This window comes from Glycine soja, chromosome 11 (genome assembly GCF_004193775.1).
Source record: "Glycine soja cultivar W05 chromosome 11, ASM419377v2, whole genome shotgun sequence".
NCBI lineage: Eukaryota > Viridiplantae > Streptophyta > Magnoliopsida > Fabales > Fabaceae > Glycine > Glycine soja.
The window spans coordinates 35,569,201-35,589,967 of NC_041012.1; the positions used below are offsets into that span (position 1 = coordinate 35,569,201).

At 32.3% G+C, this 20,767-nt stretch overlaps 3 protein-coding genes and 2 long non-coding RNA genes across 8 annotated transcripts; 2 read left to right on the plus strand and 3 right to left on the minus strand.

Annotated features, from left to right (window-relative positions):
• Positions 1 to 230: 230 nt before the first annotated feature.
• On the plus strand, positions 231 to 2,557 carry LOC114375999. 2 transcript variants are annotated; one of them, XM_028333895.1, is made up of 2 exons: positions 231 to 1,320; positions 2,099 to 2,557. In XM_028333895.1, exon 1 carries the CDS (start codon positions 393 to 395, stop codon positions 1,278 to 1,280), a length of 888 nt encoding a protein of 295 aa, XP_028189696.1. In that variant the 5' UTR covers positions 231 to 392; the 3' UTR covers positions 1,281 to 1,320; positions 2,099 to 2,557. The 2 variants fall into 2 exon arrangements, with proteins under 2 accessions (XP_028189696.1, XP_028189695.1); XM_028333894.1 differs by lacking the exon at positions 2,099 to 2,557 and adding an exon at positions 1,488 to 1,666.
• Positions 1,815 to 5,283, minus strand: LOC114375998 (protein NUCLEAR FUSION DEFECTIVE 4-like). The gene is made up of 3 exons (XM_028333893.1): positions 4,682 to 5,283; positions 3,376 to 4,280; positions 1,815 to 2,691 (listed from the first exon to the last, which is right to left on the minus strand). Exons 1-3 carry the CDS (start codon positions 5,003 to 5,005, stop codon positions 2,205 to 2,207), a joined length of 1,716 nt encoding a protein of 571 aa, XP_028189694.1. The 5' UTR covers positions 5,006 to 5,283; the 3' UTR covers positions 1,815 to 2,204.
• A 2,401-nt stretch (positions 5,284 to 7,684) lies between these two features.
• LOC114376000 lies at positions 7,685 to 10,338 on the minus strand. 3 transcript variants are annotated; one of them, XR_003658878.1, is made up of 3 exons: positions 9,992 to 10,338; positions 9,169 to 9,366; positions 7,685 to 9,036 (listed from the first exon to the last, which is right to left on the minus strand). It is a non-coding gene; the product is annotated as an uncharacterized LOC114376000 (long non-coding RNA). The 3 variants fall into 3 exon arrangements; XR_003658879.1 differs by lacking the exon at positions 9,992 to 10,338 and adding an exon at positions 9,478 to 9,742; XR_003658877.1 differs by lacking the exon at positions 9,992 to 10,338 and having other exon boundaries at positions 9,169 to 9,742.
• LOC114376002 lies at positions 9,932 to 10,671 on the plus strand. Its single transcript, XR_003658880.1, has 2 exons — positions 9,932 to 10,046; positions 10,336 to 10,671. It is a non-coding gene; the product is annotated as an uncharacterized LOC114376002 (long non-coding RNA).
• A 1,662-nt stretch (positions 10,672 to 12,333) lies between these two features.
• Positions 12,334 to 13,816, minus strand: LOC114374029 (F-box protein At1g78280-like). The gene is made up of 3 exons (XM_028331614.1): positions 13,276 to 13,816; positions 12,977 to 13,069; positions 12,334 to 12,857 (listed from the first exon to the last, which is right to left on the minus strand). Exons 1-3 carry the CDS (start codon positions 13,407 to 13,409, stop codon positions 12,803 to 12,805), a joined length of 282 nt encoding a protein of 93 aa, XP_028187415.1. The 5' UTR covers positions 13,410 to 13,816; the 3' UTR covers positions 12,334 to 12,802.
• Positions 13,817 to 20,767: the final 6,951 nt, after the last annotated feature.

A 20,767-nucleotide genomic window follows, 5' to 3' on the forward strand; every position in this document is an offset into this window, starting at 1 on the left:
ACTTTGAGGATTTGAACCTTTTTTGTAATATTCTCATAACCCCTTCAATCTAATACCCGTGAACCTTCCTTACTATAATATGCCAAAATTCCACGCAACAAATTATTGGCTGTTGTCACTCTCAATCTCAACTACCAGCCAAATTTCTTCATCTTAAAAAAAGAAAAAGAAAAAAGGGAAGGTAGTGCAATTGGTATGAAAAACCAAAATAAATAGCCACATACCGACCACATTTATCATTGATGCACTGATTCTCATATCTCAATGTCCACACTCCACACCTCCTTATCTCTATCTATTACTATATCTTTATTATACCCTTATAAAGCACAATGACCACTTCAAACCTTAGCATATCCTAGCATATTGGCACAACCCCATCATCATCATCCATGGACTGGTTCTCTTGGCTATCCAGAACCACTCTTGAGCCTTCCTTAATCTACGACTATGGCCTCACCTTTGCCCGCAACGAGCTCCAATTGGAAGATGCTCGCTACTTCAACCACGAGTTTCTTCAGAGCATGGGAATCTCAATTGCCAAGCACAGGCTAGAGATTCTCAAGCTTGTGAAGAAACAAGAAGGAGGAGCAACAGCACGGCCCAATAAGAAGCTCTCTGGGGTCATCAAGAAGTGCCTAAGGAAGTGCATGAACAAGTTTGTTTCTCGTGAAGATCATCATCATCATCATGCAGTGAAACACGTGCCATGCTCCATGGTGCCTGTGTCAGTGCCACCACCACCACCACCCCCTGAGATTAGTTGGTATCACCAAGGGAAATTGAAAGGGTCACTTGTGAGGAAGCAACAAGGGAGTGAGGAACTTAAGGAAGAAGAAAAAGAAAAGCCTTTACCTGTGCCACCCATGTACAGAAGCAGGACCATAGCACTATCAGGACCTTTGGAATATGGTAGTAGAATGCATCATGAGAAAATGGCCCAGAACAGGGCCTTGAAGCTATCTGGGCCACTTGATGGAAGAATGCATGAGAGAATGATGATGAACAGTACTAATAGTAGAAGCCCTTTGATGCCTAGGCCTTTGGATGCAAGATTTGTGGCCACAACAAGGAGTCCAAGAGTGTCTGGGCCTCTGGATCCAAGAGTGATGGTTGAGAATAGAAGCCCGAGACTGACACGGCCTTCGAATGCAACTAGGGCTGAAACTCAGAGCCCAATGGGTTATAGTCCTTATAACAAGCCCAAAGCTGATTTTGATTTTGATGATGATGATCACACACTCTGGCCTTCACTGTTTCAAGATCTCAAACCAACTTGATTTTGTTTTTGTCATTGCTTTTTTGGCGTGGGCTTAGATGGTGAGTGACGCTTACCTCTTTAATTTTTTTTTTTTTACTTTTCTTTTGTAGATTATATCATAATAGGAACGTAACATCTAGCAATTAATTATCATGAGATGTCATGTTTTGCTGCAACGCTTTCTTGTATTCATTCTCCTTGTTTATACATTAGTATTTTTTGACAGCTGCATTACGAGGTCTTAATATCGTATTATGAAGTAACAATCCCAGATGTCGATGAACAACAATTAAGATTATTTATATTAAGACGGTGTATTTGTCTGTTGGTGAATGTATGAATAGGAAAAAAAAAATATCATTGTGATAAACACATAAAAATTGAGGTTACTTATGTTTCTCCGTACAGTAATTAATTAATTTTTTTTTTTCTGGGAGGGGCGGGGGGAGCTATGCTATGCAGTCTGCATCGAAAAGAATTGAGACTAAAGTCCAAAGATCACTTTCAGGCATCGGCAAATTAAAACTAAAATCTCACATTTAATAATAATAGCTAATAAGCTCATTAACTGTATCATTTTATCATCACTTATGTTGAAACATGTGATAGTTCCAAGAACCTGATAGATTAAGTCCCCTACAACCATGTGTATACATATCACGTATCAGATCATTTACCTTTATCACTTCTCAGTGGTCAGCATTAGATCCCAACATGCATACTAAAACAAGTATTCTAAAGGTAAAACAACAAAATTCTGAACTTAATTATACTAACTAAACCAACATGGTCACATGTAAGAAGACAACATTCCTTGACTAATAGAATGTTGATCAGCCATGTAGCATATAATGGAAGACCAGGAAACAGCAGATAAACAGGTTTGCCTAGAAAAGAAACCAAGGAGTGATCTGCATTATTTGTTATCCAGCTTCACTATTTTTTACTGGCCTGAAGTTTGAGGTAGCTTAAAAGAACCCCCGGCATAAAGCATTTGGTAAACGGGCTTAATTCTTACGGTCAAGATAATGCTGGAGATGGTTCCCGCAACACACACACCAGCCAGAGTCAAAAAGGTTAGCTTGAAACAATTTGGACCCATGCATGCAACACTTGAAGCAATGAGGCCTACACCGTGTTGTTTTGCTGCCTCATTGTCGTATATATGTCCTGCTAGAAGAGCAGAGAAAAGAAATGCACCAAGTGGGTTCCCCAAAGCCATGAAGTTGCTCAATAGACCGAAGTCTTTCAAACCAAAAAGCTCCGAAACAGTGGGAATCACTATGGAAAACTGCACGCCGTAGCAGATACCAAGAATTGCAATTGCAGGATAAAGGGTTCCTTTGATGGCATAGGCAAACACAAGGTACGAGAAGATCATAATTATCTGCGTGCATGTCATCCAAATTGTCCTTGGAATCGTATTTGTCCTGCAAATTGTCAAAACAATTGAACATTATTTATACATCAATTCATTTATAGATGACAAGAATAAAATCCTTCTACTTACTAAATTTTTACATTTTAGTTCAAATTATTCATTTTAGTCTCTACATATATACTTTTTGATTTTTTTTAGTCTTTGACTCTTTGTCATCCTAAATTGAAGAACTAAAACCGATAAAAAGATATGTGTAAGGACTAGAATAGATTAAAAATTGTATGTCTAGGAACAAAAATGAGTAATTTTGAGTATAAGGACTAAAACATAAAGATTGTATATATATAGAGATAAAATGAATAAGTAAACCAAGAATAGATAATGCATGTGTATTAGATCTTTTACACTTTCATCTAATCACAAATTATTGTATACAATAATAAGTTAATTGAATTTTATAATAATTATATTAAAAGCGATATTAAAGATAATTTCTGATTTATTAATAACATGACTATTAAACTCAAAAAGAATAAACATATACAATTCAACAGAATTGAATTTCACAAAATAGAAATGTCTAGGATTAACCATTGTAAGTGTGCTAATAACAAGTGCTAGTCAAAAGTAGCATGTCATCCACTCATCCGTAATGATTACAATGATCTTGCAAGATTTTAACTGATATGAGCGTGAGAGCAAAATCTTAACTTTACCGAGCATAATGAATTACCTGACAAAATATTCTGAAACAACTCCTCCACCAAGCCGACCCACAAAATTGAAAAAACTGAAAAGTGACAGCAAGTTTGTTGTATCTTCCATACCTTGTGCAATGCCTATTTGAGCCAGATTATTAAGAACAGTAACCCCAGTTCCAACACCAACAAAGTAAACAAAAAACAGTAACCAGTAATCTGCCTTAACTAGAGCCTCAGTAAACTTAAAATCTTCCCCTCTTTTGGGCCTTCTCTTCTTCCTCACTGCTCCCTCACCCTCAGCAAGAAGCATAGCCACCTCAGCTGAACCATCCACCACATCATTAAAACTTCCAAGACCACTAGCTGATGAAGATGATAGCAATGGCTCTATGTTGTCTTTGCCATCTTGAACCAGAAAGTCTGAAGATCCAACATGTTCCTCAGGGGTTTCTGTGTTAGAGGCTTTTCTGGGACATAGTGTCATCTTTGTAGGGATAACAAGTGGAGCCAAGAGAAGGAGAATCATCACGGCCAACAAAGCATATGAAACACTGTCACTTATGTGGATAAAGTTGTCAAGTATTGTTGTAGCAAGAATATATAAACCCATTGCCACACTAGCACCTTGGATAAACAAAAAATGCCCTTTTTCAGCAGAATCTTCACCAGAAGCAGGAGTACAAGGCCGAACAAGAAACATGGTACTGAAGCATAAAGCAGGAATACCAATGGCAAGAAATAAAAGGAACTTGGATGAAGAATTGTGAAAAACCACGCTGTAAATTTGAGTAAAAACTGCAGCACTGAGTCCCGAATAACCTTTCAGGATTCCCGCAACTGTGCCTCTACTGACAGGGAAATTTCTCATGTTGGTGACAAGAATAGCAGTAGATAACCATGCACAACTGTTAGTACCAACAGCTAGTGCAAACCATAGCTGTAGCACCATAGATAGAAAGAGGTGAATCAAATAGGCCATTCCAATACAATCATAAAATGAATCAAATAATACAATTAAAAGAAAATTATGGATAACAGAATAATTATATATATATATATATATATATATATATATATATATATATATATATATGAAAAAAAAACAAGGATTCTCAATTTCAGACAAGTTTGAAAATGTTTGATACTACAATTATTCTCGAATAATAAGTCCCGGTTCTACATAATTCCTTTCTTATTGTCCCAGATCAAGTTTGTCTATAAGATATTAAATACCAAACAACCAATAAAAAGAACAGAATCAACTCTATGCTCCCAGAAGAAGAAAAAGACAGAAAAATTGATGAGATGAAAGTTAAAAAGAGATGAAGATGAAGTTACCAAGATGAAGGGAAGAGAATCAAGTGTTTTAGTGATAGCAAGCCAGAGAACCCCAAAACCAAGGAAAGAAAAAAGAGCACCGATGAAGAGAATGAGCCAAGGAGGGAACTTGTTGCAGGCGAGACCGGGAAGAATGCCAACATTTTCACCAATATCATTGGCAACACCAAGCAGGGTAATCTGGCTCTGGTTGAAACCCAAAACGGATTTCAAGGAATGAGAATAAAGAGGGAAACAGTAGCCATTTCCTGAAGCAATCTGAACCCACACTGCAGCTCCAAGTCCCACCCAAGGTGGTCTCTTCCCTCCCTTCACTCGCAACATTATTTCCCTCACTTGTGTCCAAAGTCAACAATAACAAAAACTCAACTTGGCTTCACAAAATGAAGAAGAAGAACCGTCAGAATCAATCAGTTTCAGAGTCAGAACAGAAATAAAGTGTGTCGTCACTGTGGACGAACGACGAACCATTTTAGCCTACTTGCAAAAACGTGCCATGACTTCTCAATAAAGGTAAAAAGTAAATAAATAAATTACAATTTGTGATAAATGTATTTTTGAGGAAATTAATGTAACGGTTATAGTTGTTTTAAGGTTCTTGCCGATTTTTTAAAATACAATCTTTTTCTTAAATTTGGTGAAGAGAACGCGTGTACCAATTGGCATGGGAACAAAAGTCTTGAGCTTCCTTATATTATGGTGTTTGTGAGATGCACCTTCCTTTCAAACTATTTGTTATTTTTGTGGAAGTACCGAAAAGTCTGAGTGTCTGCAATGTTTAGTTTCGTTTCTTGGCTTTTTGGGCAAATACTAGTCCGTTCCATGAGATGTGTATGGTGATTTTAGGATGCTTCGTTTTTGTATAACTATAAAGATCGGTGGTTCTTTGTGGTGGCGTGGATCAATCGTGTTTTAAGTGGTTGAGAGGCATATTTCCGCATGAACATACTTCAACATCCAAATTAATATGATTTAATTAGAGCAACAGAAAGAAAAAAAGAAAGAAGATATACGTTTGGCTTCTCTAATTTATAGATGTTGAGTTGATGAGTGTGAAATTAGTAATTTTATGTCTATTTTCTTTAGAAAATAATTTGAATAAAGTGGTGAGTAGAATTTATTTTTTTAGGATGATCCTGAAGATAGATCGATTCCTCAAACATGAAAAACTTGAATTTAATCCTTAAATGTAAAAAAAAATACGACATGACAGATTAATAATATGAAAAATAAAAAAAAATATGCAAATAAAATACATATTTTTTTAAAGAATTTCAATTGTTTTTATTTTCAGAGAAGGCCCAAAGATCAGGGATTTCTAGGAAATAGGAAATTGATATTGGTCCCTCCAAATTTATTATTAGCCCCTACCAAGCAAAAGATCCAAATACCTTTTCTTTCTTTCCTTTCATCCTATATTGATGGCCACTCCATCCTTTCTTCCTTTTTTCTTCTTTTTCTCTTTCCCTTCTTCCCTCACAAATCCCTCCCCCATGCAAGTTTTTTTCTTAGTTTTAGCCCCTACCAATATATGCAAAAGATTCAAATACCTTTTCTTTCTTTCCTTTCATCCTATATTGATGGCCACTCCATCCTTTCTTCCTTTTTTCTTCTTTTTCTCTTTCCCTTCTTCCCTCACAAATCCCTTCCGCATGCAAGTTTTTTTCTTAGTTTTAGCCCCTACCAATATATGTAAAAGATCCAAATACCTTTTCTTTCTTTTCTTTCATCCTATATTGACGGCCACTCCATCCTTTCTTCCTTTTTTCTTCTTTTTCTCTTTCCCTTCTTCCCTCACAAATCCCTCCCCCATGCAAGTTTTTTTCTTAGTTTTTGGGAACGCAACGGAATTGTGATATCATTTTTTTCAATTTTATGATAACCCTTCCGATGTGGAGCAATTTTTGTAATATAATAGAATCATAATTTAGTTGTGTTGTCGGAAATGAAAAAAAATACTTACACAGTACACATTTAATTGAGGGATGAAAATCAAAATCCGAATAGAAAAATAATTTAACAACTAAAACTAGTCAATATTTAGTTGAGGAATTAACACAAAAATCTTGAATAATTAAGAGGCTAAAACCATATTTTATCCCTTTTTTAAAGTTTAAAGGGTGCACTTTTCTTTTAAAAGTTAAAAGTTGTTAAGGTATATTTTTTATTAATATTTTAATATAGAAAAATGTGCATAGTTCTACGTCATAATTATTTTTTAAATTCATAATCATTGAATTGGATTAGTGTGAGATATTCATTTATATTTTATTTTAAAAATTATATTAACTTTTTATTTTTAAAATAAAAAATTAAATCAGAACGGACTAATCTCGACTTTGTTCCTGTGTGATGGCTACGTCTTTTCCTCCCTCCAATATCATTTGTCACATTTTTTCCATTAAAAAACATTAGTTGTTATTTTTTTGTTCAAAAAAAAATTGGAACCACCACTTCTTCTCTCTTCATCTTCTTTCATCACCAAATTAACTTTATAATTCCATCTCATGAGTTTTTATAATCCCATCTCATTCATCAGTCATAATTTGTCAAAAAAATGATTTTTGGTTAAATTTCCTATCTAGTTCCTAAGTTGATTTCATTCAACATCACTAATTATGACAGTAAATTTTGGATTCATTCATTAGAACCACCATTCAATTGTAAAGAGTGACCTTAAGATGTGTTTGATTGACAAAAAGTTTTTATTTTTTTAAAAATTTTAAAGTGAGAAACTATGATTCTCATTTTTTATCCAATTAATATAAAAAGATTGTCAAGAAAAACTATCCTTTTTAGAATTAATTTTAGCTCACTTTTCAGCAAAGCTTAATTTTGATTTGGCACCTACTACTGCATGTAAGACCCATAAGATTAAAAAAACCGAAATGTCTTTAGTGGATATAGGTTTCCTGTTTTTAAGACTCCGGCTCAACCTTTGTCTATGTAAATTTTTAAGAACCTAGTACTAGCAAAATATTAGCTTACATATAGCACGCTAAGTCTAAAAGTGACAAATCTTATTTCTCACATACTATCTCAGTGCTACTAAATTTATAAATTCTAGAGAGAAAATTCTGTCAAGTAGCATTAGTTCAGAAAGCATTGAATTATAGTTTAAGTTGCATTAAAATTCAGAACATAATTATCAATCCCAGATACCCACATGTAGGGGCTAACTTTGAAAACACTATAGTGGGAAGTGGAGTGACCAGTATTTTAAATATTATAATACAAAGTTACAAACTAAATAATTATAATACACATATAATGATATAAATACTCAAAAAAAAGAGTTGAAGTTAGTGATAAATAAATCACAGTTTACACACACAGTCACTATCATCAATCTAGGAGCTATAAGAACATGCTAATGAAGCCAAAAAAATGATAGTGAAATTAATAGAAAAAGAACTTAACAAATTAGATAAAAATTAGTAGAATGTGAACTGGGAACACAAGGAAAAACATATCCTGTAAAGTGTGAAGAAACAAAGGTCAAAACTGGAGTAGCTTTTTTGTGGAATGGTCAAGAAAGAAGGGTTTCAAATCCTATTATGTTTCTGAATTAAAAAAGAAATGCATTAGAAAAAGGGGAAGACATCACAATTTTGCCCAAAAAAACCTCTAAACAACATTGTTTCAGACTTTCAGGAATAAAATGGGTTTTTGAAGCGTGTACAGGCAAGGGCCACTCCACCCCACTGTAGCATGCTGTTGACTACTATGATTCAAAAATGTGAAACTTGTAAACCAAACATCTTTGTATAGACCAACCATTGGGTTGTTGTGCATTAATAGCGAATAGAAAGTAATATTAATAGCAATAATAAACTGAAAACCAATGGCCTTGCAGCCTAATGGCACCTAGTTTCCTCAGGAAAAAAGTATGCCTAGTTTAATCCCTAACAAGTCTAAACACTCACATTTAATCCACCTTTCCTTATTCCTATCCCCCTAACTCCAAAAAACAAAACGAAAGAATAGTAATAAGCTGGAGGAACCAACTAATTGTTTTCAAGGATTAAACTCAAAATGGAAACACACTATACATATAGCTTCCTCAAACACCATGTAAATAGTAACAGTCTAGGCTACAAGCTACACAGCCAAAATGGAGGCAAATTTTGCATGTCAAGAAGCTTATATCTTTACCTTTTACGGCCACAAAGAAGAGAATTCCATGCACTGGTAAGAGCTGGATCAACATACCAAGAGGCACCAGATCTCTCTGGTCCAATTATGAGCCACCTATAGGATGGTCGTTTATCTGTATCTAAGATATCAAAGAAGTCTTCTTGAAAAAGATGAGGCACACAATAATCCTTCAATAAGCTAGGTGCAGTTTCGCCAAACTGTATGAGTTCTAAAAAAAGTTAAAATAACTCCCAAACTCTCAAATTCTGCAGAACAAGAAATAGGAATGGAAATAGTGCCGGGAGGTGGAGCAAAGTATTATTGAAACATAAATATCTCAAAACAAGCACCTTTTCATCAAAAATATACAAGGGATCTCCATCATGCTAAACTTTCATGTCAGAGACATAATCCTTGAACTTTATGGAGATCTTCCGCGAACTCTTTTGAGAAATTTTAAATGCTACATCTCCATAGTTTAGCAACAGTTTATCAGTTGTCCATTTACGCCTGGCAGGCCATGTATCAGCCAATCCAGCGAGCATAACCTGGGATGCATAATTCATCAAAATTCCATTGCAATAAAAAGAAAACTATTAATAATTAGTAATGCAAAATTGAAGAATTTCAAGATATCTAGAACTTATAGCATGACCTACAACTAGAATCCTATCATCTGCAAAGGATCCTTTGTTAAAAAGATAATGTATTCTCATCTCCCACTTTCCATCTTTACAAGGAAAAAAAGAAGAAGAATAAACTCGAGAAAAACAACACCACTACCTAAAATACTTTCAGAGATTAATATGATGTCAGGAATAAACTTGTTCCTATTCTTCCAAAAAATTGTCACAAAAAGGAAAATAACTGTGAGATCCTAATTTTGTCTGAGAATCGCAAAAAAAACATATGTTAATAAAAAAATAAGAAAATTAAAACAATGAAAAAAATAATAAGAAAAAAAAAAAGAAAAACAAAAGAACAGCATAAAAAAAGAAAGAAAAGACATAAAAAAAACGAAAAAACAAACAAAAAAAATTGTGTGATTTATTGGGCTCTCATGAAAAGCCCATTAGCTTAAAAAGAAGAGCACGTTGCATATAAGAGAAAAGGAGGAAAGTATTTGCATTAATGATACATAGGGGACACGGATCACAAGAAGAAGAAAAAGACCAATCCAGCAGCGTCATTTGACAAGCTTTATCAAAGAAGGGAGAGGGGTCTTCAGGTAATTCCCTCATTCCTTCACTCTCTCAAGTTCTTCCCTCTTCTCCCCCTTCCTCCCTTCTTCTTTTTCTTCTTGTACATTCTTCTCTTCTTTTTTCTTTTGTTTTAAGTCTGTAGCTTCGTCATTTGTCTCGTTGGTAAGCTCCATGGTCGCCCCCAAGATCTGTACATGCTGAGATCGTCAATTTTTTTTTGGTGCTTTATTTTGTTTCATGATTTTTTTTCCGCATTCCATTATCATTTTCTTCTTTTCCTCTTTTTCTTCCTTCTTTTTCCATTTTTTGGTGAAGCCTCATGCCGCTTTCGCAGTGCCTCTGTCGCGCTACCGTCGTCACCTCGTGGCGGCCTCACGCAACTGGGGCATGTACCGATGATGCCAAGGAGGCGTGCCACCCTTTGCGAAGGTGCTCCTCCTTCCACGTAGTTTGGAGTCTAGAATACCTAGGGTTTTCCAACCCTGTTGTCTAATTATGAGTTGAGATGGGTTGTCCTGACCCAGTTTCTACCCTAGCCCGAAAAAGAACATTGTTATGTACACCTTTTTTTTTAACATATACACCTCCTTTTCTTTTGGGCTTAGTCTCTTTCTTTTTTAGTCTGAAATAAAATAAAAATCGTTATGTACACCCCTTTCATTTAACATATACACCTTTTTTCTTTTGGGCCTAGCTCATTAAATAAAATAAAAACCATTATATACACCCCCTTTTTTACTACATGCATCCTTTTTCATTTTGGGTCTAGTCTGTTTTTGTGAAGTTTGAAATAAAATAAATACTATGGTTATACCCCCTTCTTTGTATATGCATCCTTGTCACTTAGGTTGGTGACCAGACCCGCCATGTCAACACTCCGTTAGTGTTGACTAAGTCAAAGTCAACCCTTTGACTTTGACAAAAAAAGACAAAAGAGAAACAAAAAAAATGGAAAGTAAAAATAATTATAAATATTAGTGGATAATTCTTTATTTTATTTATTTCTTTATTGTCTCTATTATTTATTTTATCCTTGAATGTGATTTTCCTTTTATCTTGTCTAGTTAGTTAGTTTAATTAATAATGTATTGAAATTATAAATATTTCGTTATTCATCTTATTTTCCCCATATTTTAATCTCGCATCCTTAATTACTAAGTGTACTCCCCACTTCTGTTATATTATTTTCTATTCTCATTCTATTTATTTGATTTTGTATCACTATGCCAATTATTTATTTATTTTTGCAAATTTGCATTAGTATTTTTTAGTACCCACTTACATTTTGTGCACCCCATGCTGGGTCTTCGGCTTGTTTGAGGTGTTTCAATAACGTGTGAGTAAATTTTGTGAATGTGATCATGGGTCTCCGACTTAATTGACTTCACAAAGTTTACCACAAAATTAAAGTCTTTTCTAAAGAAGGTAAAATTCTCAAATAAATGATCACTCAATTCCCCTTTTTTCAAGTTCCACACACTCCATTCTGGGTCTTCGACTTGCTTGGCGGTATTTCAATAAAGTGTGAGTAAATTTTATGAATGCCATGTTGGGCTCTGACTTGGCGGTGTTTCAATAAAGTGTGAGTAAATTTTGTGAATGTCATGCTGGTCTCCGACTTGCTTGAATTCACAAAGTTTATTACAAAATCCAAATCTTTCAAAAAAATAATAAAATAAAATAAAATCAATCCAACACACAAACTTTTTTTCTATAAAGAATTACGTAAGTTTGATTTCCTTTTTGTCAACCTAAAAAACAAAAAAAACAACTAAAAAAACCATAAAATTTCTTCTTTTTTTCTAAAAAAAATTGTTTTCATTTTTTCCTAAATAAATAAACATAATTCATGTTTTCAAGAGAAGATGATAATTAAAAAATCACTTTATTTTTAACACACTTAATTAAAGATTGTTGTCTTCATGACCTTACTCCTGAATCCTTTTTTTTCTCAAACCGTAGATCATATCTTATCTTTTTTTGTTTTTCCAACATTTTCTTTAAATAAACGTTGGTGGCGACTCATAAAGTTTTTCTATTTTTTCAAGAAACAATTTATCTAATTTTATTTCGTTGTCCCGCCATGACTCACGTTGCAACACAATAGAATGATTGAGCTCAAATATTTTGTCTTTCTATTGGTAAGAGAGTCCAAAGAGAAAAAGTAAAAAATTAAAAGCAGAACCAACTCAATCCTCAAGGAAAAAAAATTTAGGGTGTGTTTGATTTTCATTTTTTGTTTTCATTTTCTGTTTTCATTTTCTGAAAATTATTTTCATTTTCAAAATATTAAAATTTTGAAAACATGTTTAGTGTGACTTCTTATTTTATGCTATCAAGAAATAAAAACATTGAAAATGCGTTTTTAAAATAAAATGTATTTTTAGATATATTTAAAATTATATTCTTTACCACCGTGTTTTAATTTTATCCAAAATGAAATTTCTGGTTTCAACTGAAAACAATCAAATCAAACATCCCTCAGTTAACTAATAAAATTCTTTTATGTCGGTACCGGTTTCTTTGCATCATAGTCATTATAGAAGAGTGAGATGTCTTTTATTCTTTCCACATTTCCAATATCGGCAAAAAATGCATCCAATGTGGTATGGCAGCGGTATAATCTCCTGTACAAAAATAAAGAGTTGAACCCTGAGGAAAGGTGAATATCAGTGATTTACAGAAAAGTGTTCCTTATGGTTTTCTAAGAGCATAATGCCTAAATTTGCCCAGAAAAATAGAAGATATAGATAAAAGGCATTTAGTGTTAGGAATTTTACCATCAAAATATAGAGGTCCTCGATGGTACTCTTTTGTATTTGTCTGGCAGAGTCTCACTGCATTCAAAATGCCCAATTCCAAATAAGTTAACATTAAATAGAAACTAAAATCATGTACCAAAAAAGGAGAATAATTCAATTTCAGAACCAGCAATTGCATATGGGGAGAGACATACTTATGCAGGGCAGTTTTCTTCCAAGAACCAGATGCTCCTTTTCGGCATAGACTCATCCACAGTGGGTCTTCGTTGTACAGAATGTACATCACACTGCCACCAGAATTCAATATATGACACTTAGATAAACATTATTATACTCAAAGTACTCAAGCTATATATGGTTTATAGTAACTAAAAGAATGTTGCTCAATGAAGAATCACAGTCACAAACAAAAAGCAAAACATAAAAAATTCCAATTGAATGAAACATGCAGCAAAACCAGATTCATATGATGAAGGAACTGTATTGTGGTTACCCGATAACGCAAGCGACGCGAGCAGCATCTCGGGGAGTGAGACCTTCTAAAATAGAGCAGAGGATTTCGTCGGGAAGGACTCGAAGGTCTCCAACAGCATCTGTCCTGCGATCTCTCTGACTCTGAGACTCCATTCAATCCAATGTCAAATTTCAACTTCACAAACACGAATTCAATGAATGTTCGCCTCTCTTCTCTTCGTTCTTGCGCTGAACCGCAGCCTATTTTGAAACCAAATTAATGTGCGAAAGAAAGGAAGGGAATCAAGTGTTTTGGTGATTGCAAGCCAGAAAACACCAACACCAAGGAAAGAAAGGAGAGCACCGATGAAGAGAATGAGCCAAGGAGGGAACTTGTTGCAGACATTGGAAACACCAAGCAGGGTAATCTGGCTCTGGTTGAAACCCAAATAGATTTCAAGGAATAAGAATAGAGAGGATATAATGCCCACCTATCAAATGCAAGTGAAACATTACCACTTCAGCATTAGTTATATGAAACATAATCTTGCACTAATACAGAAAATTTAAGTACCAAATTGCATGAACTTTATGTTATTCATTATGGAATCAGTAAGGAACAAGAACTCCAATTTAAGTTTAAAATTGAACCTAGCAATGACCCCTCAAGCCCATACCACCTCAACATTCTCCTTACGCTTTACCATGACGTATACTTACTGCATGCTTGGTTCAGTTTACTTAGAAAAATATTTGCTTATATTTGCCAGCTTGCTGAAAGAATTTTGAAAAATAAGCAATTTTTTTTCTAGATTGAAGTTGTGCCAAACATGCTATTAGTAATCCATTGACTCCCATGTTACGAAGGATATCTACCAACAACCCCCTTTCCCTAACACACAAACAAAGGAAGGAAGAGACAGAGAAATAAAAACAGCAGAGATTAATTTTGATTTATATATGACACCTTCTACTGCATCTAAGACCCAGAAGATTGAAAAAACTGAAATGTCTTTAGTGGATATAGGTTTCCTGTGTTTTAGGATTCTTGTTCAACCTTGGTCTATGTAAAATTTTAAGAACCTAGTACTAGCAAAATATTAGCTTACATATCAGGAATAGCACGCTAACTCTAAAAGTGACAAATCTTATTTCTCACATACTATCTTAGTGCTACTAATTTTATAAATTCTAGAGAGAAAATTCTGCCAGGTAGCATTAGTTCAGAAAGCATTGAATTATAGTTTTAGATTGCACTAAAATTCAAAACATAATTATCAATTGTTTCTGTTTGGGTTGGTTTTTAGTTTTGAGCTTTGAAATTTTTAAAAATAATAATTAATTTTTAGTTTTAGTTTAAAAAAAATAAAAATATGATTAATTTCAAAATAAAATCATTTCCAAAGTTTCATATATATTAATACTAGTTTAAGAATATTTTTGTGTGAAGGTGATGAAAATGGTGATGTTGGTGGTGTTAGAAGCGACAATGACAATGCTAGAAATACCAGTTATGATTGCGATGACCGTGATAGCAGAGATGGTGATAATAGTAATAGTGATGGTGGCAATGTTTGTGGTGGTGGTGGTGATAGGTGCTATTAGTGATGGTAACAGTGATGACAATGATAATGGTAGTGGTAATAATGTCAATGGCGATAGTGATAATGACAGTTAGTGATGGTGGTAGTGATAATATTTATAGAGGTGTGGTGACATGACATTGACAATGGAGGTGTGGTAGTAGTAATGTTGGTGATGTCAATGACAATGATAGTGATAATGATGATAACACTGTTGGTGTCAGTAGCCAGGGGTGATAGTAGCAGCATTGACAACAATGATAGTGTTGGTGGTGGTCACAGCGGTGACAATGAAATATGGAATTGTCAAATGTAGAAAATGTGTGCTTTTTTAAAACTAAATCAAATTCACAACAAAAAATCTTGATTTTGAAAAAAAGTGTAAAACTATTTTAAAAATGATTTCAGCTCCATTTACAAAACGTGTTTTAATGTGAAAGTTGCATTTAAAAATGAAAAACTCATAACCAGACCAAACAGGCCCTTAGATAGTGATAGTTAATGACTAACTTTTAAAAACACTATAATGGGAAGTAAAATGACCGTTATTTTAAATATTATAATAAAACTAAATAATTTATAGTACACATATAATGATATATATACTAAAAAAAAGTTCAAGAAGTTAGTGATTGTAAATAACTAATTTTATCTTATGCATTTTTGCCAATATTGAAATTTTTAAATTAGAAAAAAAGATAAAAACAGAATCTTGGATAATCATAGAGGATCCAAGGAGAAGATAAGGGAGAATAAATTATGATAAAATGTATGTGCCAAAAAAAAGGTATTTAATGCACCTTGTTAAATGTTTTAAATTATCTAAAATAAATAAATATTGAATAACAATGATATGTACTGTATTTTTATATAATAAATATTTTTTCTAATAGTATTTTTTTTTTTACTTTTATCACATGTTCACGAACATACAATATCCAGTTTTGTTTTTTGTTTTTTTTTTTTAATTTAGAAGGTACATATTATTATAGTTAGATTTGTTTTATGGTATTAATATATATCTTTTCCTATTACATTAATCATTTTATCACACACTCTTCTCTCTTTTCTTCCAATATTTTGTTGTAGAAAAACTTGTGTAAATTTAGCGTCAGATACAAATTCTCAGTAGATTTCAGTCTTTTTCAGCCAACGGTTGTCACCTACACTGGAAACCACCATCGGGAAGTCTTGGAGTCCCTTTGGTTGAATGTTGGGTAAATAGCAGCCATTCATATACATTCATGACGCTTCATTAATTGAACCAGCAATTTGTATCTTTTGCTTTATGAAAATTCTAAGCAAATCCGGCTAAACAATCAAAAGTGAAAAAAGAAATCATTAAATTGAGGTGCTCCTTCTGATTTTCAATGCAACCTATCGTAGTTTTTTATTTTTTATTTTATATCAAAACTCTATATTTGTTGGTTTGCAAGACCCTTTGTTTTATGAGTTGTCTCTTGAGTGACTTTAATAAACTTGGTTTTCAGAATCAATATTAAACACCTCAAGTTTCAAATATGTCAAAGGCTTTTTGTTTTTATCTTGAAATAACCCAATTCTGAGCTTCAAAAACCCAGGTCCAAATTAAGTTTGTGTTATATGGAAAACAAAAACAATCTTAGGGGATGATCCATCTCCTGGATCTTTTATCCTGGCCTAAGCAGTGTCAGGGGTTTTCTAAATTAATGCGAACATATATACTTCAAACATGGCCTAGAACTGGTCACACTTCAAGGTTTCTTTGGTTTCAACGTTTGTAATTAGAAACGGAAAATGTTACCATACTAGATAATGGACCAGCTTGTTTAAATTTTAAAAAATAGATAAGATTTATTTTTATAAAAAAATAAAAAAATTATTTTAAATAAAAATATTTCAAACAAACACATTTTAAAATCATGAAAATGTTTATTTTATTTAAAAAAATTATTTTAAAAATAAGCTTAAACAAATTAGTACTATATTAATATAAAAATGTTCCAAGAAAAGTTTCACGAATTGAACAGATATATTTGTGAAACGTTAATTGGAGGTGTCGATAATCGATCTAGCTTAATACAAATTACAAAAAATAAACTGTAAAATTGAAAATTGAAAAAATTAAAAATAGAATTTTAAATAACCAAAACTTTTTAGTGGATTGAATGAAATTTGAGATGTAATTTTAAGAACTGAATCACGATTACCTAAATCAAATTTTATTTAGGTACTTGCAATTTTATTTATAAAATTATCACACCACTTGTATTTTATAAAAAAAAATTGTTATTAAATGATTTATAATTTAGATCATAATGTTTTATTTAATACATATTGTCTCTGAAAAACCAAATAAAATCAAATAATCGATCTAATATAAAAAAATATGAAAATGAATTGAATGACTTTGTACCTAAACATTAGTTGAAACCAAACCAAAAACACTACTAACAATTACCAATTATATATTCCCAAATCAAAACCATCCTTAAGTATGACACATTATTACATATTTACTAAGAAGTGGCTTTTAATTAAGTCAAAGAATACAACTGAAAACCACAACGGCAAAACGTTGAACTCGAAAACTTTCGACTACAAATGGTCAAAAGGATGGCTTCCTTTTTTTTAAGTTGATATTACGGTAATTAGAATTTTAGGTTTTCTAATGATATCCTAGGGCATTTTAAAGTTCTAGTCCTTTTGCTGATTGTAAAATTAATTCTCAATCGAAATTTAATCATATCTAAAACTTTTCATTCTTCTCAAAAATGGATGATTTCCTTTTATTATCCGCCAATTCATACTAGTAATATATATATTTATGTTTTCGATAAACATAGTAGTAGTATATATAGTTATCTCTTACTATTTTGATGAGAAAAAAAAATAAATCCTCTTATCCATATTTATTGTTCTATGCAATCATATGCCCAAGAATATTAGACGACAGAAACACCGTCTTCATATCCAAACATGAAGCACCCCACGGACTTAACCGGTAACTGCACATGGGCTTGTCACCTAGTGAACCATGAAATCCCAAAACATGTACATAAGGAACCGCCTAAGAGGGGGACCCACTCTACCGTTGCTTTGTAAACTTTCCCTGACCAAACCAAAACTACTCCGTTTATGGTTTCAATTTTCTAATGTAACAAACAAACAATAACATCTATACTGAAATTTCATGACACAGCCACATAGGAGTTCCATTCCGATGGAATGGAAAATTGAGTTTATGCCTTCGGCTTCAAGCATAGTAGGACAAATAATTCTTTTTTTTTCTTTCTTTGGTGTAACAAATAAGATGTCTTATTTGATGTCCAACTGATCAATTCATTTTGAAGTAAAGTGATATGTTCACTTATAATTTTATATTCTTATATTTAAGTTGGAGATTGAATATCAAATTTTGATTAAGAGATTTAAGTGTGAAATTAATTGTGTCAATAATTTAGGATAAATAATTTGTTAATTAGTTTCATGTCAAAGCACGCATGCAGCAGATCAAGATGTGATAAAATCTCAATTATTATACAAGAGCATCTTGCTCTGTTGCTCGCAGTGAAATAAATGGCCTCGCGTTGTGTAGGGCCTTCCTGACAAGGTCCTAAATCCTAATAATTCTGAACAATGACCACTCTAGTAATTAGTGAACATGTGATTTCATGGCATAACATACAAAAGGATAAATAAAAAAAGTAAATGAATTTATATTAATTTTTTTATATAAATTCTTCAAGTTTAAATTATTAGCAAAGTCTATATATTTTAATTTTTTTAGTATGACTTTGCTTTTGCTCGCTATATGCAATTAACTTCTTGTTAAATCATAATTACTTAAAGATCTTTTTGAAAATATAGATAAAGTATAAGGATTTATTCATTAGTTGTTCTTGAATGGATGCTAATTTATAGTTTCCCTCACTTATATTCTTCGTTAGAAACAATCGTGTTTAAAGTGCCACTAAATGTATCCATGTCTTTTATCATTTGCAAGAAATTAATCACTACTCATGAGTTATAAATTGCGATGGTATGGAAAAATGAAAACTATCTATCCATTTTGCTAGACGTAATTAGTTGGTTACCAGCTAGCGTTTAGGTTAATGAATATATATGAGGACACTTCTCATATTTGGAAACAGTACTAAAGAAAAAGTTGACGACATGTATAATGTTGATAGAACCGACGTCGAAGTTGAACGACAAATAGTAGAGATGATAACCATAGAAGGAAACAAAAGCGTTGGTCCATAAAGTCACGTCGCATTCGAGAGCTCCAACCTTATCAGCTTATCCACTTTTGTTTGTTCACTTCCTTGCCACTGCAAGTTTTATAGTTTTATTATTATGGTAGAGCATGCTATGAATCAATAATAATGGGGGCCCTTGTTGTTCTTTTTCTTGTGAATACGTCCTAATTTTGGACACCATTTCCTATATCTATGGTGATTGATTGGTGAGTAATTAATGGGCTGAGAAGTGAAACTAAATTACGTATTGGATTCAAGAGCCGTTTTGCTTTTACGAACTCTGTTTGTCTCAAGTTAATTTTGATAGCTTGATAAAAAAAAAGTTAATTTTGATAATTTTGGAACTAAAATAATATATATTTAATAATTTCAAAATAATATTTAAGTAGAGTAAAAGATAATTCCATATTTTACAAATTACAGATTTAAACTTTAACTTGTTTTTTTTTTTTAAGTGAGATGAATGTAATTCATATTTTTTTTTAAAAATTAAATACAAAGATGAAAATGAACATGGAAAATCATTTAAATTGACAAAAAACAAAACAGGAAAAAAATGACACAAATTAGTAAGAAAAACGAGTGAAAAATAAGTTGAATGAGCCATCAATTAAAATGCAATAATAAAATATTTATATAAATAACTATAACTTATGTTATTAATTTTTTATTTTGTATTTCTCAGACATAAATATAATTATGATGTTGTTTATTATTATGATAATATGTACTTTTTTAGTTGATTACAATGTATATAATTATATTATTGTAATTTAATATATGTAAAAAAAATAATGTATGAATATATTATTATTATTGATATATAGTAAGATGATATGATAACTTTAATAGAAAAAATAAGATAAGAAATTAAAAAAATACAATTCTTAATTATAATACTATATTAATTATAAACTAGAAATCAATCTAAATATTACAAAATTGGCAATTTTTTGTTGTTGACAATCTTATCAAACATAATCTATATAATTATAATATATAACTACTCAACGATTAAATAATAATATACAAACCTTTAAACTAATTAAAATCGTAGATCTTTGCTTATCATAATCCCAAATGCAATGTCTTCCCGCCTACTATATATTGTATTTTCTTTTCTGTGGAGCACTCCAATCACCTCACCAGTTGATGATTGTTTCGCCGTGCTTCCAGTTGAAAGCGATTGTAGCAACCAGTTCAATATAAAAGGCTTCAACATTGCCCTAGATGACTGGCACAGCAATATGCGTCACCAAATAATTTTTCTAGAATTTAAGTTACTGGAACTTAATAATTTCAAACTTACACATAATATACTATAATTAAAAAAAGATTCAAGATAATATTTCTCTTTTCAATTTATTAACCGATTGACCCAAGGGTCCCTTGCGTATCTCAGGGGCCATTCCCCAACCCCACCCCACACCCCTTTCAAACTTCAAATTCCAGTGTCTGTTCCCCAATATTTACAAACGTAGACCAAGATGTTATTCGTGTGGGATTTTAATATAGTATTAACTATTAAGTACTACTAAGTACTAACATCATATAACTTTTTGTATTATCAATAACTTATATATAGTATACTTTATTTTAAAATCAGTTCAACTTTTTTTTATTAGAGTAAAAAGTTTACCATTACATAATCTGATGACACTTTCAAGGATAAATAGTCATTTTTATCTTTAGATGTGTAATTCGTTGA

Excerpts from the sequence above, each read along its gene's own strand:
- LOC114375999 (XM_028333895.1), top strand. The coding sequence starts at position 393 with ATGGACTGGTTCTCTTGGCTATCCAGAACCACTCTTGAGCCTTCCTTA.
- LOC114375998 (XM_028333893.1), bottom strand. The coding sequence starts at position 5,005 with ATGTTGCGAGTGAAGGGAGGGAAGAGACCACCTTGGGTGGGACTTGGA. Across the intron at positions 4,281-4,681 it reads ATTCTCTTCCCTTCATCTTG|CTATGGTTTGCACTAGCTGT; the intron begins GTAACTTCATCT and ends ATGGTGCTACAG. Across the intron at positions 2,692-3,375 it reads GTTTCAGAATATTTTGTCAG|GACAAATACGATTCCAAGGA; the intron begins GTAATTCATTAT and ends GACAATTTGCAG.
- LOC114374029 (XM_028331614.1), bottom strand. The coding sequence starts at position 13,409 with ATGGAGTCTCAGAGTCAGAGAGATCGCAGGACAGATGCTGTTGGAGAC. Across the intron at positions 13,070-13,275 it reads CGCGTCGCTTGCGTTATCGG|TGTGATGTACATTCTGTACA; the intron begins GTAACCACAATA and ends TTCTGGTGGCAG. Across the intron at positions 12,858-12,976 it reads AAGAAAACTGCCCTGCATAA|TGAGACTCTGCCAGACAAAT; the intron begins GTATGTCTCTCC and ends TTTTGAATGCAG.